This window comes from Trachurus trachurus, assembly GCF_905171665.1.
Source record: "Trachurus trachurus genome assembly, chromosome: 16".
NCBI lineage: Eukaryota > Metazoa > Chordata > Actinopteri > Carangiformes > Carangidae > Trachurus > Trachurus trachurus.
The window spans coordinates 20291444-20318282 of NC_139902.1; the positions used below are offsets into that span (position 1 = coordinate 20291444).

General features: G+C 39.3%; 2 protein-coding genes across 2 annotated transcripts; both read left to right on the plus strand.

Moving 5' to 3' along the window:
- Nucleotides 1–367: 367 nt before the first annotated feature.
- LOC310998904 (tumor necrosis factor receptor superfamily member 11B-like) lies at nt 368–21343 on the plus strand. Its single transcript, XM_083989157.1, has 6 exons — nt 368–447; nt 9499–9726; nt 10873–11017; nt 17895–18104; nt 19961–20185; nt 20278–21343. The coding sequence occupies exons 1-6, from the start codon at nt 400–402 to the stop codon at nt 20670–20672; spliced, it is 1251 nt and encodes a 416-aa protein (XP_083845283.1). The 5' UTR covers nt 368–399; the 3' UTR covers nt 20673–21343.
- A 2424-nt stretch (nt 21344–23767) lies between these two features.
- LOC310998829 (tumor necrosis factor receptor superfamily member 5-like) lies at nt 23768–26446 on the plus strand. Its single transcript, XM_083989036.1, has 5 exons — nt 23768–23788; nt 24448–24823; nt 25034–25213; nt 25313–25394; nt 25496–26446. The coding sequence occupies exons 1-5, from the start codon at nt 23771–23773 to the stop codon at nt 25701–25703; spliced, it is 864 nt and encodes a 287-aa protein (XP_083845162.1). The 5' UTR covers nt 23768–23770; the 3' UTR covers nt 25704–26446.
- Nucleotides 26447–26839: the final 393 nt, after the last annotated feature.

A 26839-nucleotide genomic window follows, 5' to 3' on the forward strand; every position in this document is an offset into this window, starting at 1 on the left:
TTACACGAGACTTATGTTTTTTTCCCTTCCTGTAAAGTTTGCTGTATTTACGGTTGTTTTTTGGGGGTATGTTTGCTTAGTTTAAAAAGTTAGACTTGACTCCATCAGTGAAACGCCATCACCTGACGCTCCCTGGATGCTGTTTTCCAGACTCCGCGTTGTTTCCTTTCAGTGTCACCGCCACTTCGCGTAATCAGCGACGCTTCTGCTCCTGAGGATGCAGTTTATTTTTAGGACTGAAAGGCGAGGAAGAAGCAGACACAGTGAGAGGGCAGTGCACCACTAGGTGGGTGGGCGCAAGCTCTCTCCCTCTCTCTCTCCCTCGCTCTCTGTGAACTATAAGTACCGATATTTGATGGAGACTTCCATCACACCACAGTTGACTTTAACGCAGAGGAGATGAGCGCTCGGATAGTGAAATCCAACCCGGCCATGAAACTGATAGTGGTGAGTAACCATAGTATCTGTCTGCTGTTCGCTGACCTGATCTTGATCCGCTGGAGCACAGGGACATTTACACTTACTGAAGGACTCACACTTCACACTCTTGAAGTTGTTTCTTTCGGGAAGGATTATTGCGATACGTGGATTATGATTTGCGCCACACACTTGAGTCGGTTGGGCAGTTATGGGCAATCGCCTTAGTTCAGATGTATTTTCAATAAAGAAGAAGAGAGAAAAGGCAAAGTATTCGTTTGGCATGCTCCGCTTGGACAGCATGCGTCTGTGCAGGTAGTTTGGTGTCAAATTCGAAATATATCACAGGTGCCAGTAAAAGTAATGATATATGAATTGGCTTTTTGGTGGCTGCTCCATCACTGGTTTTCTTTCATAGCTTCAGACTATTAGAATTTTTATTCAGACACACACAGTTTTCTCATTCAGTACCTGTTTTACATGGCATGCACTTGTGACGCAAAAAATGAAATCCCACCGCTATATTAGGCTACGTTATTTGTGTAATATTTGCATAACACAGGGATTTGTGAATGATGGAGTGGAGGGTTAAGCCAGCTATAGCCCTGTTGTGAGAGCTGATATGAATATGTGTGATGCAGAGTTTGGACAAAATAATAGGAACACCTGTTACAATTAAACACAGTTTCATATAGCAACATATATGTTTATGCTGAGACATTTTAGCTTTGACCTGATGTGTTAGTTGTGTAGCTGTTGTGTGAGATGATGTTGTAAGCTGTCTGTGTCCAGCTTCTGTTAGTTTGTTGTATAAATGTCAGCAAGTATCGCATGTATGTTTCTTAGTGTTAAATGATGGTGAGATCTTTAAAAAGGGAAAAATCAGTCTTTAGAAATAAATTGTATGTGTACTAGAGGTTTTTTACAGTTGATGATGAATGGAGTTGATGCTTTGCCCACCATCTATTTGTTCGCTCACCGTCCACAAAAGATATCAAATAAGATCTATGATTCAAATCAATGAATGAAAGTTTGCTTTGGGTCACATTTCTTATGGCACATTTGAAATGAATGAAACTTTACACTCTCAAAATAGAGACATGTGGTGTGTTGCCAGCAGATGGTGTTTACTGTGGGTCTGTCTTTACACTAATTTACTGTACAACGCCTCTCGGGAGGTTTTTAAATGTGTGCCCTGAGGCTATCAGCAGTTATTTCATTTGGTTTGTTTTGCATGTTGTGCTGTGTTGGGGCCTCTGTGGGTTTTGCATATGTTCGCGCACAGATGTGTATCAGGGCAGAAAGCAGATCATACGTGATAGCTGCACAACACTACAGCCACTATCTAGCCTCATGGCCAGCATGTGTGTTTGTGTGTGCGTTTGTATGAAACAGAAACAGCTTTTGTGCTGTGCATGGGTAGTCAGTCACATGTGTTGTTTCAAATAGGTGTTGAAAGCAGTAAAATGTAGCTGTGTGTGTTGACGTGTACTTTCCTCCATCATTTCATATGTCACCATCTGTACAGAGTAATTCTGATGTCTGTCTTCTCCAGTTGACCTAAAAACAGGCACATATTTTGTTGTTACAATTGTGTTCTGACGTAGTGCTCTTGGTGTTTATCCTTCATTCAGTTAGTCAGACAGTTATTTGGCCCACCACACAAGCATCTATTTAGCCAAGTAGTGAGTCAGTCATCCAACCAGTCAGTCAGTCTCGACTGTCAACATTTAGCCAATAAGTCCATCTGTGCAGCTCTGGATCTACTGTGGCAAACCTTTGCGACTGTTTTTCTACATGTCAAACACCTGGTGACTGTTATTGAGGCTGTAGGAAAGGGACACTCTGTAATCCTGTCTTCCAAACATTGTTTTGGCTCGCCAGTCGTGTGGAAAATCCACCTCATACACCTGTGTGCTCTTCCTCTGCATGCTCCTGAAAAATCTGATGTGATCTTCTGAAAACCTACATGATGTCATGGCATGAAATATAATTAGGACACTACATACATTTTGCATGCATTTAAGTCTTTTTAGTGACAGGCTTTGGTTTGGACTTTGGAAAAATGATTTGATGTAAATGCAGAGTGATTTCATGTGAAATTACTTATTCATATGCTATTTGGTAAAAACACAGATTTCTGTTTGTGTTTGTGTTGACGTATTTCACTGTATATGTGGGGGAAAACTGAGGTATGTACCTCTTATCGGGCTGTCTTTATCTTTATACCTCTTCTCCTTTACTCTCTGTTGTGGCCGTTGGCATGAGCCATGAACTTCCCCAAACTTAGCACCAGGTTGACACGCAGATAGGCAAAACTACGGAGAGGCCACTCGGCCAAACAGATGCAACATGCTTTTTTTTCTCTCTCTCTCTCTCTCTCTCTCTCTCTCTCTCTCTCTCTCTCTCTCTCTCTCTCTCTCTCTCTCTTCTTTCTCTTCTTTTCTCCTTTTTTAAAGACAAACACGGGATAGAGGGTGAAGAAGTGAGGGTACACAAAGGGGGTGTGTAAAAGTACAGGATCAACATGTTTTAAACAAACAAGTTCAAACGTTTATTCAGAAAGCAACGATTAACCTCTGGAAGCTACTTCCGCACACCTTACTTCCTCTTTTTCCATGTGGGCGAGGATATGTCTGAATAAGAGACACAAAGAGCAGAAAGAGAGTAGGCAAAAGAGATACAACTGTGGTATTAGTGTCATGGCCGCACGGGTTATGTTTGTTGTATCTTACCATTATATGAGTCATATTAAAAGCAGCATAACAGATGCCATGCAAATATTTCTGGTGAACGTTTATCTGACACTAGATATGCAAGATCATGAGGGGAGTTTGATTTATTTTGCTTGAAATCTTTACAGCCAGAAAATATAAACCTTCCTGGAAAAATATGTAAAGTACCCCAAATGAATGCATTTTCTCTTTATTCTTCATACATATCAGCCCAAGTTATTGTGATGTACAGTATACAGTGGTGGTGGATGCACTCAGATCATTTACCTATGTAAAAGTGTCCATACTCCACTGTAAAAATACACACAAGTCCTGCACTGTACTGAAGCAAAACTACACTTAAAGTTTCAAGAGTAACAGTATTTGCTGTGCAGTAGAATGACTCATTTGTAAATGCATAAAGTTTATAGATGATTTTAAGTTTTGTCCAGCAATGCAGCCTGGGGGTTTGGGCCCCTGTAGACAGTCACTAGATAAATCTGAAGGTTTTGTAGATGATTGACAGCAAAGCAAAGATTTAAAGTTAAACAGATATTCATTTTAAACCATTCGCTTATTTTAAAATATTGGGCAGCGTTACTCTCTTTAAACTTAAAACTTAAACCATTATTATTATTATTGTAGGTGGGGCTGCCAACAATAGCTATATAACTTACATGCAACAAAAAGCCCTGGCTAGGCACTGCTTTTTTGACACTGGTCACAAGACAAACAGATTTAGTACTATAGGCAATGCATTGTATTTTATCACATGTTTTTTTCATGTTTTGTCTTAATCTGAAAAGTAACTTGTATTTAGCAGTCAAATCAATGTGGTGGGGTAAAAAGCATTTCCCCTTGAAGTCTAATGGAGCTTGATAAAATTGACTTTACTCTTCGGACTTCGGTGATGCTGGAGATAATCGCTGGAAAATCTTTCTGCTTCAGGCATTTGGTTTGCAACCTAAAATTATCTGTTAATGGATTAATCATTTGATTGATCAACTGTCAGGAATTAATGGACGACATAAAGCCCACATGGACACGTTCACGGTTCTACCTTTGTGCGACATCAGTCCAAAACCCAAAGAGAACAAGAATATATCACAGTAAAGATGCTTGAGGCAGACAACAACATGTCCTATTTTTGCAATTGATTAGGCTATTAATTTACGTGATACCACTAATTAACATGATATATAGATTATACATGGGAAAACAGAAATGAAAAACGGCTTTTGCAGATTCAGCTTCTGTTTCCAATACTGGCAGACTGTCTGTCTTTCGTTAAATGACCATACAGTATAAAATGTTTTAATTTCAGGCTCATGTTTCATGTTGTTGACATACAGAGATCATTAATCACTTACATAAGCAGCAAATTCAAACTCAGAAGCACTTCTGGTTTGAAATAATGGGACAAGTGTGTGGAGTGAACACTGCTTGCATTATTGAAATTGTTTTGAGTGATCAATAACTGTGTGATGATGGATGTTCTAAAGCAAGGCACAATGACCCACAGTCTTTGTGTCTGCATGAGTGAAAACAGACCATAGTCCATATTCATATGAACACACACACACACACACCCACACACCCACCCACACACACACACACACACACACGTACGCACACGTACAGTTGGAATCCCCCCTCAGACCACCTGCGTTCGACAGTTAACTGAAGACATGTGCCTGGTGGATAAGTTGGTGTAGTGTGGTTTGGTCCCTTTGTGCCATGGCTCTTCTCCCCATGCCATGAATTTAAAGCTGACCCCAGGCAAGCCAGACTCTGATTCTCCTCTGCCTTTGAATTTCAACGTGCTGCACATTCACCGGAGCCCAGGGGCCTTAACCCTGTCTGCTGGAAGTTAGTTGAATACTCTGGCTAATTTCAGCTGGATGCATTTTAGAATAACTTCCGCAGCCAAATTCTAGCAGGGGCATGTTGACTATTTCAAAATATAATTTGATTCGCTGAATTACATCCAGTTGTTTTTTTTACTTCTCTTTTATTGCCCTAAATGATTGTGTAATATTTTTCTTGTATCAAATAGGAACAAATCAAAAATATATTTATCAAAAAGAAGACCCTGACATACTGTAATACACTATTGAGATGCCTGTCCTACAGTATGTTTTTATTTTAGCTCCAACTTATATCTTTTTTTTCTTATTAATTCAATGTGTTTTTACAGATGTGTAAAACGAATATGCACATTACCAACAACTGTCTGTACTGTACATGCTGCTCTGTTTACAAGTATGTATGGAAAGCATGTGGGATCATTTTAAGGTGTCTGTTCTCTGTACCTATGCAGAGTTTGAAATCCTAATTTCTGCAGATTTGCATTATAATACAATTTACTGGACTTGGAAAAAAAACCATTTTACAAACCCTGTCTAGCCAAAAAGGACTGGCATTATTTTAGGATTTATCGCTGTTGAAACAATATCAAAATGTAACGCTGGTCTGAGCATGTTTCCACAGATCAACACACGCGCGGTTAAAGGAAGGAGGTCAGTGCGCTGACTGGATATCTCACTGTGTCTGGTGTGTGTTGTCTGTTGTGGGAAGCATAATCCATCTCCCCCAAATCCAGCATGGCCGTGTGTATCATCACACTCACAGACCTCAGTACATTGGTGTGGTTGTTTGTTTCATTCAACAGGATAACATCTGTTAAATAACACATGTTCTTTTTTAAAGAACTGGTGAAAAACAAGAGAAAAGTTTTTCCACCACATAAACTCATATTGTCCCTCAACTTGGTTCAAATGGTTCAAATTTACTGGCATAGTTGACATAAGCAAAGTGTATCAGATTAAGATGTGGATTATTCATCCAATGTAAACACTTTAGTGTTTTTATTTGAACCATTATTCATGTGGGAAATGACGACTGAGTGGCAGCTTCAGCTTCACATCCTGCCCTCATCAGTTACAGTCATTTACATAACAGCTGCTGTGTCTTGCTCAGGGGGGATCTTCACAGCAGTTTGCTCAAGGAAGGTAAGACCGTACTATTACCTTTATACTTTCATTCATCCTCTCCCCTCATCTGGCTGTGCTCCACGTAGGATATGCTTCTTGCTGAGCCTCACTCTGATGATGCTAACAGTATAATTATGGCTGTCAGTGGCCCCTGGCTGCTGTGTAATTTGGGTTTCCAGTGGTCGTCCGTGATGTCGTCAGATGGCGGCTTCTGAGGCGACAAGGAGGGTGAAAAGTTCAATATCTCTTTTAGCTGCTGATAGATAAACTCTCACTCACCACAGGGTATCTTCCCAATTAGTTCACTCTTAAAAAGTTGACGTTTTTCCTCGTCCTTTGGAGCAGAGAGCTACTGTTAGGGCTGTTTCAGAAAAGCGTGGTTCTGTCTAAATGATGACGAGACCAGATAACAAATGAATTGTTCTTGAGAAATGAAACATTTTCCAGGTTTGTCAGTGGAAAGATTTTACATGCATGTCAAATCATTTTAGATGTAAAATCTAGCTTGACTTGCGCTCGACTCGCCCGCTTGTTGTGGACTGCATATCTGACATTATTCAAGAAAAAGCCACTGGAAATGGCTCATGTCTGCTGAATATCCTCCTCAAAGCGAGGTGTAGAATTTAGAAGTTAATTGATTCCAGACTACAATGGTATTCAGTGTAAGCTCACATGCTTCACCGCTGATGACCTCTATTTTTTTTGAAAAAATCATTATTAGTATTATTTTAACTGTATGCTTCATTTACTTTTTTGCACGAGTTAAATGGTGCTTGAAATCAGAAAATAGAAGCGAATGAGAAGCAACAAAGGTCACAGTGGATATGTAATATAATGTCTTTTTAATCATTTGAAATTTCTCACATCTGTTTTTAAAGATTTGAGCATACATATAGGCTATGCTTTGCGCTTTGATTCTTTTAATACTTACATTACTGTTACTTACAGTACCTTTTTTCTTTACTATATAGTCTGCCAAAATGCTGCGCTGTATGAAGGGTTTGAACCTGACCCTTTCCACATGTGCAGAGGCTCATGGGCTCTGATGACAGAGGAGGATCCAGTTCAGCCAGTAATATCATACCGACTCAAACTTAAAACCCAGGTGACCCTCTGTCGGACCATCGGTGCACTCCACCCTTCTGGATGTTTCTGAATTGATTGGATGTGGTTTCAGGGCTTAATAGTGTGTACATGCGCCTCTTAATTTGCAGAATGAGACCATGATTATGGGTTTGATTCCCGTTGGGGCCACCCATGCTACAAACAAACACATGCAGTCAGGGTACTGCACGACAAGTGGCGGCACCCTGAAAGCCTTCCACCAAATGTTGTTGCTCAGAGCAGAGGTCGATAGGTTTTGCCGGGAAAACCACTGTGCTCGCCAGGCTGTTTGAAGCCTGGGTTTCTATTATGGTGTGTGAAACCCATTCATCTATTTTTACTGTCCTTCTCGATGACCTCTATTGCCTACAGTACAGTACATGTTTTTTTCTTTTTCATGTTTTGCATCAGACGTACTATACATAAACAGGGATATAGAGTATGTACAGTGTAATAAATCATGAAGGGAGAGCACAACATACAGTACAGTTACACATCTACATGAACAGCAGATAAGATCGATGTGGCAGATGGTGAAGCGGCAGCTACTCCACACGCCGTCTCTCACGCACTCATACAAACACATACAATTTCTATGGAAGATTTCAATGACAAATTTTGTAATAATGAATTAAAGATGCACAACCTCACATACACGTGTATACACATACACACACACACACACACACATAGACACATGGAAAACAACAGTCTTTTTCAATTATTCATTCTTTTTTTTCACACATTCAAACACATACTTAAGTGTTTTGTGGTAACAAGTTATATACTTAAAGGTAAATGGGATGAGGACAAACACACACACGCAGGAAGGAGGTCAATGGTGTATTATGTGTTCTGGTGGTGAATGGGGAAAGCCCAGTAACCTCCAACAGCTCTTTATGAACAGCAGCCAGGAGAGGAGACCACAGAACACACAGACCAACACTGAGGAAGACAGTAATTGGAAATGAACAGCGACATATACATGCACACAGACACACACACATGCACGCATGCATACAGTGCTGCACTCACTGCTGCTGCACATGCATGATTGTGCCTCTTTTGTAGTTCGTTGTTTGTTCTATGGATTTGTTTGTTTTTGAAGATGCACACACATGGTGGAAAGCAGAAAACCACATACACACAGACACTCTCACACACACACACACACACACACACACACACACACACACACAGACAAGCACGGCCTATTGTTAGTTTGTCCAAGCAGTGAGGATGTATCCTGGCCAACGGGAAAGTCCACAGAGCCAATGGCTGAGGGCCTTCAGGGTGGAAGGAGCCTGTTGTGTGACATCTGGTCTGCATGTGGCCTCGACCAGCTGCATGGCTGCATGTCAAACATGTGCACCAACTGATATCTTAGATTTTAGGTTTGGCCAAAGTTTCTGCTCAGGCGATGATACATGGGCTTGTTTTTGAGGAAATAGCTACATATGTCCGTCTTAGAGGCTCGCCAGCAGCCACCCACCGTACGGTACGTCCATATAGATGGGTTGCTTTTAGGGGGGAAAAAGATATATGGGTGTGGTGTGCTCTGGCCCCAGGGCGTCATTAGACTGCTGTAGATCACCCTGGAATCACGTCAGATGCTTTTCAGCTACAAAGCAGCGTATCTTACGGAGCTGCTGACATGAGTAGATCACTGGTGAGGTCAGAGAACACACGGCTGCACAATTAATGTCTACAATCCTGTGTCATACGCTATTAAATTTTAATTTAATATGAGCAGAATACTGGCATGACTGAAACATCTGAATTTGTTTAAAAGCTTTGGAAAACCGTTAAAATGTCAGCAAAAGATGCCAAAAGTGAAAGAAAATAAATCTGAAACCCTAATCTAATAGTCTGGAGAAAAAGGTAATGATTATCATTTGAGGCAACGTAAACGGTCGGCGAATCTACAAAGATGAAAATGTAATGTCATTACTGTTGAAAGGTCGGCCCTGTGTGTCCTGTGTGTAATCTATGTCTACAAAACTGCTGCTGAATATCTCCCACGACTCCCTGAACCTCACTGTGTAAAGCAGAGGAAATCGCTTTAGCGCTGCGTGTCCACCAGCAGCTTCAACTTTACAGCACTGACCTTTCTCTCAACTCTCACTTACTGGAAGCTTTGGGTTGGCGAGTGCTCCAAAATATAGAAATATCTGAACCTTTAGCCAACGAGGATCTGTGCACGAGACTGGGTTTTTATTAGAGATTTTGTCACAGCTGTTGACTCAGTGCTACTTTTTCCTCTCTTGCAGCTCTTCACAGCTTCTCTCTCCTGGGCCTTCCAGCAGCAGGCTGTACCGCCAAAGTACCAGTACCGCGACCCTGTAACGTCTGACCTCCTCCTGTGCGACCAGTGCCCCCCTGGCACAGCTGTGAAGCGACACTGCACCGCCGACTCCCCCACAGAGTGTCAGCCCTGTCCCGAGAGGCATTTTGCTGAGAACTGGCACTGGGGCGATACGTGCCAATACTGCACCTCGGTACGTATGAGGTCAAAATGTTTTCACACCATCTTAATGTTGAATTCTCCTGTTTTCATCTTGAATTCATCCCCTGAGCTGCTTCTTTTCATCCACACACTTTGTACATTTAGTTGTGTGACTCACTGTAGTTGTCATGAGAAGAAGTTATTTAAAAAAAAAAAAATCTCCTTTGTGTATCTACTCACACTTGAGTGAATCAGCCAAATCTGAATTTGCAGCACATCATGGTCAGGAACTGAAGTTAATGTTTTCATCCTTCAGCTTGTCCTTTATGCTACTCCTTTGTGGTTTTTCTGGTGTATTTTCCTTAGATGCATGACCATACTGTTTGTTTACATTTTGGCACAGCATCTTTCATTTTTTGAAACCAGTGTTTCCACTTCAGTTGTTGTTACTAAAAGTAAAGTCTGAATGTGCCCATTGCGGTAGTGTGATCTTCCCCCAGAGTTTACTTGTTTTCCTCTTTGCCACTCTGGATAAATTATGTAATATGACCACTATTGTTAAGACCTCTTTGAGGTGTTTTTATCTTTTAGCACACTCTATATCATTTTTAAAGATGCTATTTTCAGTATCTCATTGGCAGCTGGTGGCTCAAACACTCGGGGGAGGACATGAGGCAAACACACAGCATCATGTTATTTTACACTGGTTTCTTTTGTGCCACTGCTGTATGTGTATATCTATCACTTCTCCACCATTTTATCACAGTGGTAGATAATTGAATATGAAATCTAAAAATAATCACTGAAACAAAACTATCTCACTATGATATTGTTGATATTGTTGTGTACTGCTTCAGGAGGATTGGCCAATTTACAGATTACCATGAAAAAAATGAAATTATATTAAACTGTTATAAGAGAGGTTGACAGGTTATTTTAATTTTAATATCAGTTTTTTCCAAAGAAGAAAACATGTTTTATAATGATACATGCTTTTGTTAACTTTTGTTTACTTCAAGCAACTAGTCTTTGATATAAAAACGTGGAGGGTGGGGGCAACCTCCACTGGTTATCTTGTGCAGAATGTCCATATTAATAATGTGCTCTCTTGTATGTCCTTGAGTAAATGTAGCAGCACCCACTAGTGTCAACAGGTCTGAAGTGTCTGACAGTGCCCCTGTGTGTTTGTTGTCGTTAGGTGTGCAAAGAAAAGCAGTTAGTACGGCAGAGCTGTAACAGCACGCATGACCAGCTGTGTGAGTGTGGCCCTGGATACCACCTAGTGGTTGAGTTCTGCATCACACACAGTGTCTGCCCTCCAGGCTACGGGGTGACAGCTTTAGGTAAGTTATTATGTAAAGTCACTTTTTTATGGCAAACTGCTTTTGTTTTGCATAGAATATCTATGATATGATGGACAAGACACTTGGGGTTGTTTTGTGGGTTTTCTATCCATCCGGTCAGCATATAAATTAGATTTCCATCAGAAAACCATTGAATAACATAATAGTAGGTATCTGTATTTCACCAGTGAAAATTAGGAATTCAGCCACAGACTTAACTGCTTTAGTTCATTTGAGTTCAGCTCTTTAATGGGAGAAAAGTGCAGTCCTTGCATCTGATTATGGGAATACATGTGGATCTGTGAGTATGAGCGTGACCATGTGTACACATCTATGGCTTGGTATGTATATGTACTGTATACATTTTAAGTATTTCAGTAGAAACCCAAAGTTGTTTACTTGGTCTTTCCTTTAATCTTCTCTGTCTGCTTCACTCTTCCACTCTCGCAAATCAGTTCCAAATATGCTGAACTAGTTTTTCTGGAAGGAACCATTGTGGTGCCACTGCAAAGACACACATCAGTTCAAGATCACTCACTGTCACATTAAACTGTCCCATCCCTTCTGTCATGGAAGCTTGTCCGTCTCTTTCACCGTCCACTGATTCTTTGGATTAGATGTGTTCCAGATGTAGGACATCCTTTTCCCAAATTTGATTCTGACTCTCTCGTGCACGCAAGCGCGCACACACACATCCTCACAAAGATGTCAGACCCCACAAGTTGGGATGGGCAGTGTTGTTTAAATGATCAGAGTGTGTACACTGTACTAGAGTATTATGCAAGTCCACCAAGACTGACCACAGCTATAATAGGTATTTCTCTATTCTGTGATTTCCACATCTTCATTTGCAATAGTACAATGTCAGAATTGATTTAGAGTACGGGAAATGATTACATGGAAGGCAAATTACATTAAATGAGCTCAAAATGAATCTTGGTCAAGAAACAAAAAGAAAAGTCCTGAAGAAAATTTTCTAAGAATAATCAATAATGGGAAGTTGATGTAACAATTTGCGCAAATAACTGGAACTTTAGCTTCATAAGCGGCTGTGGAAATAAGTCATCATCCACTCATTGTTATAGTATGGAAACAGTCGTGCACTCAGCCCCAATAAAAAGGGATTTATTTAGGACTTTGCCAGCACCTCAACAAGACAATCTGCAGTGTGCGTTACTCTTCTCCTATAGTATGGAAATAGAAAACTTAATATTTTCCGAGAACTCCCTTACTCGACTCAATGCTCTAATATATAGGGTGTGTGAAATGACCATGCAACTTCTACTGCTGTAACGTCTGTTTGCTGAACACTTCTGCTTCTTTTTCTGTGTTATCACATGCTGTGATAATAACACACGAGACTGATATTTGAGTTAGTTCACCTGTGTGTATTGTGTGAATGAATGGTTTGCTTTTGCATCCAGGCCTCACTTCCTCTGGGTTCTGCATGTACGTGGCTTAATCTTCGGTTTTGTTTGAGTCTGGGGGGGGGGTTATTTCAGTTAAGGAAGCTGACTAATTCATGCTCTTTTTTCTTGGGATTTTTGTTGGAGGTGACCACTTTTTTACGATAAATGATGCATTATGGGTTTTACTTGAGATGATGCTACTGCAGCAGTTGTCTGAGGAAAAAAAAAGTCCATAATGTAAAAATCTTTTGGATATTTACTGTGAAGGTGTTTGGTTATGATGTTATATGTCTGTTTAAAAGCTATCAGTTAAAAAAGATAATCAGTCTACTGTCTCCACGCATTAGCTATTTTAAGATCACTGCAAAGTGGCTTATCACTTGTTCCCCTTCATACATCATTATGGATGTTTCACAGCGTGATTAAAGAGGAAATGTTAAAGACACAGGTCGTTTTATCTCAATGAAATGGCATAACCTTTCCCCTATATACCTGAAGCTGGTTCCTCTTAGATTTCTTTGAAACCAGGTTAACCTGAACCATTTCAAATTGACTTTCCTTGTAGTCATTGTGGAACAATCTCTTAATAAGATTTCAGAGCAGCAAATCATCCTGGCTGCTATTGTTTGAGTCCTAACAAACACTAAGATACACTTAAGAGAAATTATAGAGGAAAAATGTAAGTGGATTATTACGGAAGCGCATTGCATTCACTGGACTGAAAAAATTAGACACCTTATCTCGAAATTATGAGATTTTTTTCTCATAATTACGTGATCTTTTCTCGGATTTACGAGATAAGGTGTCTAATTTTTTTTATCCATTGAATGCAATGCGCTTCCGTAGATTATCTCAATTCATGTAATTGCCCTGAAACATGTTAAGAACTTTACTCATGTTCCAATTATAAACAAACACAATCTATTTTGACTTAGAACACACCAATCTTTGTATTTTTCATGTCCGTATTGAAAACATTATTCAGATACTCAAAGAGTAGGCAGGAAAAGGTATGTGAACCCTTCAGCTAATGGCATCTACAACAGAGTTATCAAACCTGTGGTCAAATCAGTGAATCAAGACTGGATGTAGTGTGTGTGCTGGCGTGTTACAGTATTCACCAGAAACTTATGCTGATCTCACATCTCACGAGACCAATGATCAAGAATTGGTGATATGCATAAACCATAGATGGATACAAAGTCATCACGTTTAGATATTCATCATTCCACAGTCTGACAAATTGTCTGTAAATGGAAATATCTCAGCAAAGAACCTTTCAACAACAGCTAAAGGCTAAAATCATCAGAGCTGGTTATTTTTCCTCTTCTGCATAAGTCTACTGTATGTTAATCATGTTGCATGGTTGAACGGAGGATGTTGTCCTGCAATGGACACCAACGACAAAGCTGCTGCTCTCCAAAAAAAAAAAAAACATGGCTAAGCCCTGAAGTTTGACAAAGAGTGGTGTGACGCTTTATGTTGTGTTATTATTATTAGGTTTTATTGACTGATGAAACTAAAGCTGACTTGTTGGCAGTATGTAAAAAAGGACACTAGATACCAGCAAGAAAACATTATCCCAATACTGAAGTACAGGTTTAGGTTTATCACAGTGTCCTTCAAGATGATATCAGTATGGTTGTAGCTCAGGAGAAGCTCAGGAGAAGTTAAATGCTGTTGCAGGACAATGGTCCTAAACATCAAAGTGATTCTACTACAAACAAAGAAAATCCACCACTTAGAGTGGCTCTAGGTGCTGGTGCTGTGACCATGCAGGAGAGAGTTGCGCACTCATCACACATCCTAAGAACATGTACCTGAGCTGAACCACAATTCCACAATTCCTCCTGGGCATTGTCCTACTGGAAGAACTTGTTTTGTGATTACTGTTGCCAAAGAAGGTTTTGCCAAGAGTTCACCAGCACGGTGAATGTTAAATAAGTGTGTTTAATAATAAGACAATAGAAAGATTGTAATTGTTTGTTTGATATTAGCTTAGAGACATAAATCATTTGTGGCTCAGATGAGTCACATATTATGACTAGTTAATGCAGAAAACCAGGTCATTCCAAAGGGTTTCTTCTTTCCACATCTGCATCTGTTGTGATATCAACCTCAGCATCAGTCGTTACAGTACGTCTTTCCCACACAATACAGCACAAAATGCCATGGTAGCTACTTATTAAGCCAGGCACAACCAAGGATGTCATTATCATGCTGGATAACTGACCTGATATTCCTCACAGATTTTCTCCAGCGTGCGTCACCAGTGATTGTGGGCAACATAAAGACAGGCTGGTGCTGAATTTTAACATTCCAGTGAACATAATCTGATATTTCTACTGGAATCACAGCATGAAGTGGCACCACACTTCTCATGACTTCATCTTTGACCTGAGAGCCAAATCTGCATAGATGAAACAACATATTTCACAGATGCTGGTTTAGTATCCGACCCCTGTGGCTCTGAAACTGTTCAAAGATGACACAACGTTTCCCATAAATTCCTCTAACATTCATCTAGTAGGAATTGAAAATTTAATGGAACTACAGACATTAGACAGCAGTTCTGGGGATTCCCCTTCTTGAAGCTGAAGGACTTATTATGTAATGCCATGAGCTGTGGTTAGACCTTTAAACCACAGGATGTTAGAAAACCCAGAACTCAACAACACATGCCTCTTCGAGTCCTTGATCGACTGGCTTGTCTGTTTCCAGTTTTAACTCTGTCTCTTTTTGGATTTTTAAGAGCTCTAGGTAGTTTGTCTGTGTTTTAGTAAACTGAGTTACTTTTTGAGCAGTAGCACCTAAAGTAATACAAGTATATGAGGTTTGCAACAGTTAATATTGTGTATTTGTGTGGTTGTTTTCTTGACTGATTCCCAAATAGCCATAATGCCATTAGTTTGAGATGTAGGGGAGACTGGAGAAATTGACTTGTTGCAACTGTCCCCAATCAGTATGCTAGAGTGATCACAGTCACACTGCACATATAACCTCTGCCTATAAGAATAGAGAAGACATATTCAGCATCTGCTCCTGCTTGTACTGAGACAAAGTTATTTTAGAGGTATGAAAGTAGCTTTTTTCATGAGCTGTATTTTTGTCATACTGTCCTGGCCTTTTTTTATATGAATTAATCCAAACCTACCTAGATTGAATCACTGTTTTGTTGACTGTCATTTGATATGGTTAGCATGTGTCAATGTCATTGTGTCTAGCTAGTACATGATGTTTTATCATGGCTGATGGGTGAGGACAGTTGCAACAACTTCCATTTGAATAATGAAGCATATGTGGAAATGCAGATGTATAAAATTGAACATTTCTAGCTTATAATAGGCACAATTTATCTATTTTATTCCTCATGGTGAACAAAACAGCCAATTATATTAAACCATGAGAGACTAATGCTAAAGACAACACAATAATTCCCCAAATAACTTCCTATAATGGAATATGCAATTATGGTTGTGTCTATAGTCTAGTAGTTGTATCTTGTTCTACAATATGGGACAAAAGTAGCCACATATATTTTCCTATGAAAATTGGAGCAAAGTTAATTTATTTGACATCATACAGTGAATAAATCATCCAAAAGTAGAGTACATGTTTACGTAATAAACGTTTTTGTCATTGCAAATTGTTCCATTCTTCTTGTCACACACAAGTCAATGTGCAGAAGTTACCGGTGGTATTAAAACTCAATAGCTTAGTCACTAAGCATCTTTAAATGACATGGCTAATTAGCTGACACGTGTATGTTTATTCTATCAAAGTTTGGTGAGCCTAGTCCAAATAGTCTCTTACAGTAGTAACTGAGAAAAATGTGAGAAGTGTTGCAACTGTCCCCAGTCTCCCTATCCAAATATATGTTTTATATTTTATTTTAACAAGATAAATCAATGCATACCAGATTCATGAAGTTATTATCAAGTTTACTAAGATGAAGAAACAAGGCTATTCACCGCAGCTGAGATGCTGGTTTATTTTTCATTTCTGAAAAGAAAACATAACAAAATAGTTAAAAGAAAAATCTCTTTTAACTATTTTGTTATGTTTTCTTTTCAAAAATGAAAAATAAACCAGCATCTCAGCTGCGGTGAATAGCCTTGTCTCAATATAATTAGACTAATTGATAGATTGATGAAAATTCTTTAACTGCAGCCAATTTAGTATAGCGCTAGCACCACTGCTTTAAATGAAATCTTCAGCAATTTCTTATGATGGTAAAATGCCAATGTGCTGACTTTACACAGACGCGGGAAATTCTAAAAAAAAAAAAAAAAAAAAAGAGAGAGAGAGAGAGAGACTCATGCCAGCATATGAAACCATATTGCATGTGCGCTTTCACAGACTCAGGGCTATACTTTACATGCTTTGTCATCATTGGTACAGGAAACATGCAGTTTGCACTTTGCTTTATGCATATCAGCTGGCGGTTTCATACAGTAGAGCTAAATGGTGAAATGTTTTCAAGAAAGAGCACAATGTGCCCTGATAGCGGGAAATTAAGCAAAGGTTACATCTGATACAATCAGAGCTCATCCTCCCACAAAGCTTTCACTTCTACACTTCAGCGATCAGAATAAAAATGAGGATGTGACCCATTACACTTGTCATAGTGTCATGCGTGCCACAAGTCATGTACCAAAAACTGACATGGTTTACTGTAAATGCGTCATAGCAACTGCTGAACAAGATAAAATAGGTCACATAATTACATCTAATAATGCTTAAATAAACACGTAATATAATAACTTAAGATATATCATAAGAGCTATGATGGTAAATGTGTCAGTGTGTTTGTTTCAGATATGAATTTATGAATTATATTAATAGTACTGTATTACTATAAACATTAAAATGTGATCGATATTTGTACAGATATTTTTTTGCCTTTAATCAATTGGATGTAATATTTTTTGTTTTCATACTTTCAAATGCATTTATATTTTCATAGATTTGTACATATACATATATATGTTCTTTTTTTAGTAATTGTTTAGTAAATTGTTTTTTTATATTAATAATCTGGCAAATTACATTTGACATGTTTGAAGTTTCATGTGGTAATAGTAATAGTATTCAAGAAACTAAGGAAGTCGTGTGTAGCGAGTAAGAAGAGTGAGTCATTCTCAGAATCATACAGTCATCTGTCTTCATGATGGCTTGTCACATGTCACTGTGGTGTGGTTGTAGTTCTTGGAATCACATCTTTATATTTTCTGTGCTTAAACGTGCACATTGTGTTCACAAAGGAAAATGCTGAGACATGTAAGATGAAATGAAATATCAGAAAACATGTATGACTGACTGTTTTTCTCACTGTTTAAATTATGAAACAAGACTTTTATTTATACAGTGTTTATGTTGTGAGTGTGTAGTTGATTTTTTTTTCTTTTTGAAATCATATTTTCATTCATAAAATCAATATACCAATATAGTGTGTGTATCTCTTCCAGGTACACCAGTGAGTGATACTGTTTGTGAGCCTTGTCCCGCGGGTTATTTCTCCACCGGCGGCTCTTCCAATGAACTGTGTCGGCCCCACAGAAACTGCTCTGACTTGGGCCTGAAGACACTGAGTTGGGGCACGTCCACTTCAGACAACTCCTGTCAGGACAAGACACCAACACTGGAGTGCTCTCAGCATCACACTCTGTGCCACACCGGTGAGAACACAACACACTGCAGCAGTAACCTAATCTTTGATATTTGATATTTGATATTGTACGAAAGGTTTTTGAACAATAGCAGGGAAAAAGATCGGGATAGAGATAATTTGTCCAGTGTTTACACAACACACACTCACACATGTGATTATGATTTTGAGTAAACCTCAATTGTCAACCATTTGAAATCAACCAGGACTGAATTATTTCAGACAAGTGGTCATTTTCATTCCTGAATGCAGGGAATTTCCTCGGTCAGGTTTGTTGTCCAGATTCCATCCTTATCCAAATTCTTGCGTGCCTGAAAACCAACACAAAAGAGAAAAGCCAGAGTAAAGGGTTGAATGGGGTGTTTAAAGCATTATTGTCATAATGACCCATGATGGATCAATTACTTGTTTAACTGTCACATCCTCAAGCTGCAATAACAGAGGAAACTGAGTCAAGCTGAAATGAGATGGGAGACGCTCTGGTTTGACTTTGTTACTCAGACTTGAACTATGACAGATGCTGACAATTAATTCACAAAGGGGATGCTTCAGTTATGACAGTGAATTTCGCAGGAGCTGAGGGGCCACACACACACACACACACACACACACACACACACACACACACACACACACACACACACACACACACACACACACACACACACACACACACACACACACACACACACACACACACAGAGGTGTACAGACCAAGACACATTTTGCATACTGTGCAGCACAGTGGGAGGGTGATGCTTCATTTCCACTCTCATTCACAAATCCTGTGAACGACACAACCACAGACTGCCTGCAGCAAATCCTGGAAGAGATGGGATTCCCAAAGCTACGTGATTTCGTTGCAACCACCAGGATGTCTATGTCAATTACAGACCAAACCACATTTACAACATCCAGACATCAGAGAATCAAGACTAATATCCTCCTCATATTAAGCTCAATCATACTCCAACAACCTCAGTTTCACTAAACATTTTTTTTCATTTACTGGCATCTTTCTTGTTCATATAAGTCAATCAGAGAATATTTTCACATGCAAGCAGGTATGGCTGTGGTTTCTCTGATTTCAAAAAATGAAAAAAGAAAATGCTACCCTTGGCAGAAATACTTTTACCTTATAAGGAAGGCTCAGGAGATCTGGGCTTGCAGAACTGCCTGACATACGCTGATTGTGTGTGCCTGTAGGCGTATGTTTGGTGAAACCCAGCGTGATAGGCATTTCATGACAGCTCAAATCAGTTCACCTCAGTGTTCATGCAGCTCTAGTTGCAGAGGAACATAGGCAGGCTCAGTTTACTGTCGTAGTGGTTCTGTGCCGTCAATGGGGAACAGAAAGAGAGGAAATCCCTGTTTCTGTTGTGGTCACATTACAAGGCAACACTCGCACGCACACACGCAAACACAAATAAACAAACCCAGAAATATAACAAAAGGCAGATGGCATTTCCAAATCATGTAAACAAAATCTAGTCTAAACACCCACAACATGCTCATTGGCTCAATTAATTAATGTGAAACTACAGCTTATAATTTAATTTGCTGTAATAAACAGTAAGGTCAACTCAGGTCAGAGGACATAAGTGAATCTTTTTTGTCATTACATCAGTGAAATGACTCACTGTCACTTGCACAGTAATATCTATTCAAAGACGTCTTTCATTAGCATGAATGTATGCCACTATAAGCTGCCCAGGCATTGCAGAAGTAAGACTGTTGGAGCATAGTGAGCTGTTTTCTATGGAAGAAGTTGTCAGACCTCCAACAGCACCGATCGGTTTCAGCTTCCCGTTCTTACATTTTTTGGATGTTGCAATAATGAAGAAATTTAAAACCCTGTTTTTCAAGATGTGACCCTGTGTGAGGAGGCCATCTTCCAAAACCTAGCCTCGCTACGGCTGTCCTCAGTGCCCATGGAGCGACTGTTGGAGAGTCTTCCAGGGCGGAGGGTGGATCGTAAGAGCCTGGAGAGGCTGAAGAAGGCCTGTTCTCCTCAGCAGCAGGTGCTCCACCTGCTGCGACTGTGGAGGGAGCAGAACAAAGACCAGGACAAGCTCTATGGCATCATACAAGGTATAAATTAAATCTGGACTTTAAAAAAAATCAAGCCTGTTCTCATTTCAAGTTCCTTAACTGTGTATTAATGTTTCCGTGTGTCCATCCAGGTGTGAACCACTGTGAGAGGAAGGTCTCCCGCTGCAACGGCCTGAGGAACCTGACGCTGGATGACCTCCTGAAAGTCACCAACAGCCTGCCAGGGGTGAAAGTAAAGCAGGAGGACGTCCAGGCTGTGGTCCTCACGTGTTTACCCAGACAGTACATTCTGGAGCTTCTTCACCTCTGGAAGAAAGTAAACAATGACCTGGATCTAGCCAAAGGTCTTTCTCACAGTCTGAGGGTGCTCCGCAGCCAGGGGGCGCCGCGCCATCTGCTGAAAGGCCTGAAGAAGATCAGCCGCATCATAGGAGCCACCTCCACACACAAGATGTATGAGAAGATGTTCGTCAATATGATTCAGGATGAGATGTGTTTCAAGGCTCACAAGCCATTAAATGAATGAGGAAACAATAGGGAGAAAACACAAAAAGATGCAGTGAACAGGGGGATAAATGTATGTGAAAGAGTAACAGACATGGGTCACATGATAATGTCAGGTCTTTGGATATCACTGAATGATATCAAGATATGCACATGGAGCCTATTGAGGTATTTTGTCATAAAGGCAAGATTAGAAGATAAATTCTTCTTCCTGTCTCTGATTTTCTTTGCCAAAATAAGACGCTGACCCGGAGTGTACAGCACCTGTCTGCAGTAATGAATCTAATAAGCCTTAAAATAAAGAAAAACACTATCACACATCTGTGTACTCCAGGCAGACCTAAATTAAAAGTTGAAAAAAAAAAAGCTTCCTGGAAACCTTTTGACCGGAGTCTGTGAAAAATGAAAAAACTATTTAAGATGTAAATAGCACACTATTTTATGGAAGATAGGCTGGCAGATATTGTGTTTTATTATTGTTGCTTTCTCGCTGTTTGAGAGGAAGGATTTGGTTTCATAATGAAATACATGTATTTTCTACAGTTTTCCTTTGTTGGTTTGCTCTGGACTGCTGGCAAGTAAAGCTCATCTGATTTTTTTTATATATATATATAAGTTGTCAGCTTTATGAATGTACAAAGGAGTGCAATTGTTTTCTATTTAAAAAAATAATAATTTTACTTTCTGAATATGTAAAGGCTTGTTTTTATTACTTCATCAGAAATACTGGATTCCAAATGCTGCAAGTTTGTGAGGTGATATTTGTTTTTATATTTTGTTTTATTACTTTTATATTATTATAAGTGTATTATCTTTATTGTATATATGCTTGACTCGTTCTCTTTAAGCTTGTGTAACTTGTGAACATTCATGTCTGATTAAAATCAGTTTGTAAAAATGCATTGTCTTCATAAATAAGTATCTGGCAGAGAGATGAATCGTTGACTTTGGTCTTTTCTGAACTAAACAGGTTTCAGCTAATAGGATTAATAGGATTGCTTACCACCCGCCACTGGTCAGGAGCTAATAAATATTTATCCCGTTTACTAAACAATTTCATTTGTCACCACTTTGTTATTTGAAAGGACACATCTGAACAGGTTATTGATGAGTCAGGTGTTAGTCACTTTGGTGACTGGGAGCCAGCCTTGTGGAGTCAAAAGTTCGACTCATCAGATGCGTCATGTCTGTGCAGCTCGTAGACTGATGTCAGCCATCTCTCCCTGCAGCCCAGCCAGGGCAGGTTGTTGCCATGGGGATGTGTTGTGCACTTTCAAAACACTCCATTTTTTGTTTGTAGTAAGTAAAAAAGGAAAATGACATCCATCATATTGTTCAAAGTGATCCACAAGATAAAGTATATAAACACAAACTTTTCATAATCAAACATGAGTGTACCAAAGAATTTAAAACACCAAGTCCAAGTAGGCACAGAATTCATTAAACATTCAACTAAATGTCTGTTTTATATTAGGGCTGGGCTTCATGGATAGAAATCTGTCAGAAAAATGAGGAACTTTAAATTGAGGAAGAGAGGTCCTTGAAGAAAACCTGCTGCAGAGTGCACACATCCTGAGATGAGACTGCAGCGACAGGTCACCTTTCTGCAGGACAACATCCCCAAAGAATAGCTACAGCCAAGACAGCACTTGAGAAGCTGCAAGACAAATCTGTGACTGTGCTTGAGTGATCCAGCTGCAGCACAGATTTAAACCTTAGACGTATGTGCAGATGTGCAACTCAAAGACACTTTGCATCAAAGCTGGCAGAGCTTGGGAGGATCTGCCAGCCAGGAGATCTGTCCCGAGATCCTGCCTCAATCCAGGTGAGCAAAGCTTGTACAGACTAACACAAAAAATCTTGATTCTTTATTTGCCTTTTTTATGTGTCCGAAAAAGTGTAATTTGCAAACATTTAAAAAATGTGTAATTAAGAATAATTTTGGTAATTTCACACGAGCTGCCTTCAGTTAAAAAGAAATGAATTTAAGCATATTAATGTTAAGTTTCAGTGTTTTGTATTGCTATTGGTTGTAAAAGCCATTGTTTACACAACACATATCAATATCACTATGAATTAGAAACACACCCTGAGATGACAAATGTTAAATGAGTGTTTTTGCATATTCTGTGGAAAGAGGAGGAAACGAGTGACATGTAGATACTTGTTTGACTCACTGCTGTTTTTAACAGAATTAATACTATTTTGCTTTAACAGCACATTGTCATTCAGTGCATATCACTGAGTGACTCACTGCCTTTTTTTAACAGGAAAATGGTGACTTGTACTGACACAACCACTTCAAGAGGAAATCAGCAAATTTTATATATACGGGTTTTTCTGAAATATCACCCGTTGTAAGATGACATGTAAATGTCAATAATGAGACCGTCTATGGAAATTTTAGAATGTCCTTTTTGAGTGGTTGTGCAAAACCAGATATTTTACAAAATCTTTATCGAGTGGTTTCACAACCCCTGCGGCATGAGCTCTAACGCATGACTGTGGTATGGAAGACTCCTATAGATTAAAATACATTTCATGTAGCTACTATATTACTGTACATGGGCCTTACAGTTGAATGGGGTTTTTTTTCTTCAGTTTTTTGTACAAGGTTTTCATCTATACAAGCTAAACATGGGCAAAGAAAAATGGTCAGTACCACCAAAGCACATGATGGGGAATGTAAACAATATCATCACCTTTACAATTGCAATTGCATTTTTAGACTTCAAAGGAGTAATAGCTGTTTGCTTTGCAGTTGAAATCAGTAAAACCTTCCTCATAGACCTGATGGAAGTGAAAATGACTGACCAGTGTAACCTAATTGATTATAAATGATAGATTAACCCCTTTGCTTTGTTGCTTAATCACATGTAAACCATAAACCTAATACTTCCTAGAAACTTCTGGTTAACACTATTTAATTGTCTGGCTGAAAGTTCTCTTGTGGACGTAGAAGCTGGAAATGATCTGACCTTTCAGAAACTATAAAGGAGCTATAAAATATTTTTTTAAAAACCACACAAACCCACACCCACGCAAAAAACATTTCCTGTATGAAGAGTATAAAGATGAACCTCAGCCCACTGTCAAACCCTCACTGACAGAAGCGACAACATGCACATCATCAGCATGGTGAGTGTCATCTGTGTAACTATACTGTGTTTAACATCCAGCTGAGACAGAGACGGATGTGATGATTGGTGATGCTCTACATAATATTTGATTTATAAATGTCAAAATGTTTTCAGATTTAAAAAACAACAACAAACTATTCATGTAAAGTCTTAAGGGAGTTTATAAGGAGAATAATAACAAGCAATATTTTAAGGTTCAGTGCCTTTTAAATTTTTTTTTTTGTTTGAAATCAATTTAATGGGAAATGGAGTAAAACTTCATCATGCTAATTAGGGTCTTTCTTTGACATATGATATTAGAAGTTATTTGGCTGCATACTGAAATTTGGAAGAAAAAAAAGGAGACATATTTGTATTTTTATAACAGTTAATAGTAATATGATAGTAATTATAATATAACAATTATATAATATCACACATTATCATAATTAAAGAGTTGTGTACCAGCCTGGTGCCAGATAATCAGGTCAAGTTGAGAAGATGATGAGGTAATAGGAAACTCAAAATGAGCTACATGATAACAATGGTTTATGCCGCAGACTACCTGAAATAGCACAGCTGTTGTGGCATTCAGTAAAAGTGGAGGCGTAATTGGACTGGTGGTAGCAGCCAATAATACTTGCAGGAACACTAACCATCTCCTCCTCTGCTCCTCAGCTCCTCTTACCGTTACTATTCCTGCTCGGTGGTTCCCTGGCCGAAGGCGTTCCCACGTTTGAGTACCGAGACCCGCAAACCGGAGCATCTCTCACCTGTGACAAGTGTCCACCAGGCACTCACATGACTGCTCAATGCACCGCCACCACGCCAACCCAGTGCGCGCCGTGCAAGAACCACCACTTCACCGAGCTGTGGAATTACCTGCCCAGGTGTCTCTACTGCAATAACTTCTGTACAGACAACCAGGAAGTGGAAACGGAGTGCTCGGCGGTCAGCAACAGGGTCTGTCGCTGCAAAGAGGGCTTTTACTGGTCCAACGACTTCTGTGTCAGACACTCAGAGTGCGAGCCCGGAGAAGGTGTTCAAACGAAAGGTATGTGTCCGAGCAAAGACAATGACTAATCTCTGGCCTATATATACACAATTTCATCAGAATGCACATAATGAATGTTCTTGTCCACATTGGTAAATCTTTTGACGTAGAGCTGGTGAAACAGTGCTGAATTACGCACGGTCACGGCTCTCTATAGCCGCGCCTTAAAAAACATGTAGTGACATCAAATGCATTGTTTTGTTGTTTTAGGTACCTCGCAAACAGACACTGTTTGTGAAACATGTCCCGACGGATTCTTCTCCAACTTGTCCTCCGCGCTGGAACCGTGCGTAAAACACCAGGAATGCCCAAGCGGACAGATTGCGCTCCTCCCCGAATCAGCTTACCAGGACACGGTCTGTGGAACATGCGAGGATCTCGCCAAGGGAGGTGTGTGCTGAACTTTCCAACTTGGTTATTTTAAGCCAGTGAAGTTAGTATGTGATATAAAAAGAAAAACCGAGTTTTAAACTTAACTTTGTTTCTCAGGTGAGGCGCTCAGGACGTTCCTCTCTGGAGTCTTCGGTATGCAAAGGATGCGTGTGGGGAAAATGAAGAAATTTGTCACCAGGTAATCTTGAAATTCTTTTTCTAGCCTCTTTTCGACATTTCCTTTCACGTCTTCATTCAATACTAAATGACACCTACTAAACAATCATCTCCGTGGAACAGGTATATTGAGAAGTCGGTGCCGAGACAGAGAGGTCCCCTCCTGCAACAAATCAGAGCCTGGTTGGCACAGGCACCAGAGGAACAGCTGAAGAAACTGCCACAGATGCTGAGGGTTTCACAGCTCAGCTCGTTGGCCGATAAGCTGGAGAAGAGCCAACTGGAGATAAAGCAGAAGAGCCCGGGCTGTACATTGAGCCTGTGTGCCTAACTTGAACTGATTAGTCCATGGTACCTGTAGGAATATGACCTACCTCTTAAAAAAAAAATACTGCAGATGTTACAGTATAATATGGCAGCAATTTGTTTTGGAATATTTGCTCATTAGGAAAAAATATTTATCAGGTTTTTAATTTGTGTATTGAATTATTTTTTTAAATAAGTTATGTTTTGTGAGACTGATATATTGAGTTTAGTGTAATTTCTCTGTCATCATTACAGCAGTTTTGGGTCAAATCTCATTTAAATTTGTTATGGGAGAATAATAGCAGTCAAAATTTGAGAGAAACTTTGATGTTAAATATGCAAATATCTTGAACATCAGATTATGGCTTGACTCACGTTACCTTTTTTTATCATTAGTTACATAGAAGTTATGTGTGATACGAAAATGAGATTTAGATAAATGTTACACAAACTTATTTAAAACTGTGAAATCACACTGTAAAAACCTCCTGGCAGGAACAGCAGCTAAATTAAGTGTATCATGTAAAAATGTTTCTGACCATCACCAGAGAGAAAACTACTATGTGACTGTAATTTAACCAGAGAACCACAAGGTGTCGCTGTCTTACCTCTGTTAGTCTACGTTCACTGTGGGATAAAATGTTTTGAATCAGGAATGTTTTTGTCAGTTTTAAAAATGGCCAAATGTAGCAAGTAACTGCACCTTGTCTGTCACTGACCTGGTTACCATGTGAATGTTAGATCACCAGATCGTGATCCTTTTGTACTTTTTCTCCATTAAAGCATTTTGAAATAAAGAGCAAGATTTAAAGGCGTTTTTTATTTATTTTAAATAGATAGATAGATAGATAGATAGATAGATAGATAGATAGATAGATAGATAGATAAATTAGTTCAATAAGACTGTTGAGCATGCTAAAAAAATACACATTTCAAATAGTTTTAACTAACAAAAACCATCATTGTTACGGACTATTATATAGACTAATTATTGTGCTGTTCACTGCAGTGTGTTTATGAGGTGTTTTGCCACAGTGTTATATAGCTATACAGTATATTGGCCTATTATTATTATAGCTATAGTTTCTTATCTTCTTTTTCTTTTAATGGGCCTATCCACCTACATGTAGCCTACATCTTTGCATGGACATACAAAAATCC

Bases quoted from the DNA above. Each gene is read 5' to 3' on its own strand.
- LOC310998829 (XM_083989036.1), top strand. The intron at 24,824-25,033 runs GTATGTGTCCGA...TTGTTGTTTTAG, and splicing joins AGAAGGTGTTCAAACGAAAG to GTACCTCGCAAACAGACACT. The intron at 25,214-25,312 runs GTGTGTGCTGAA...TTTGTTTCTCAG, and splicing joins CGAGGATCTCGCCAAGGGAG to GTGAGGCGCTCAGGACGTTC.
- LOC310998904 (XM_083989157.1), top strand. From the start codon at position 400: ATGAGCGCTCGGATAGTGAAATCCAACCCGGCCATGAAACTGATAGTG. The intron at 9,727-10,872 runs GTACGTATGAGG...TGTTGTCGTTAG, and splicing joins CGTGCCAATACTGCACCTCG to GTGTGCAAAGAAAAGCAGTT. The intron at 18,105-19,960 runs GTGAGAACACAA...CTGTTTTTCAAG, and splicing joins TCACACTCTGTGCCACACCG to ATGTGACCCTGTGTGAGGAG.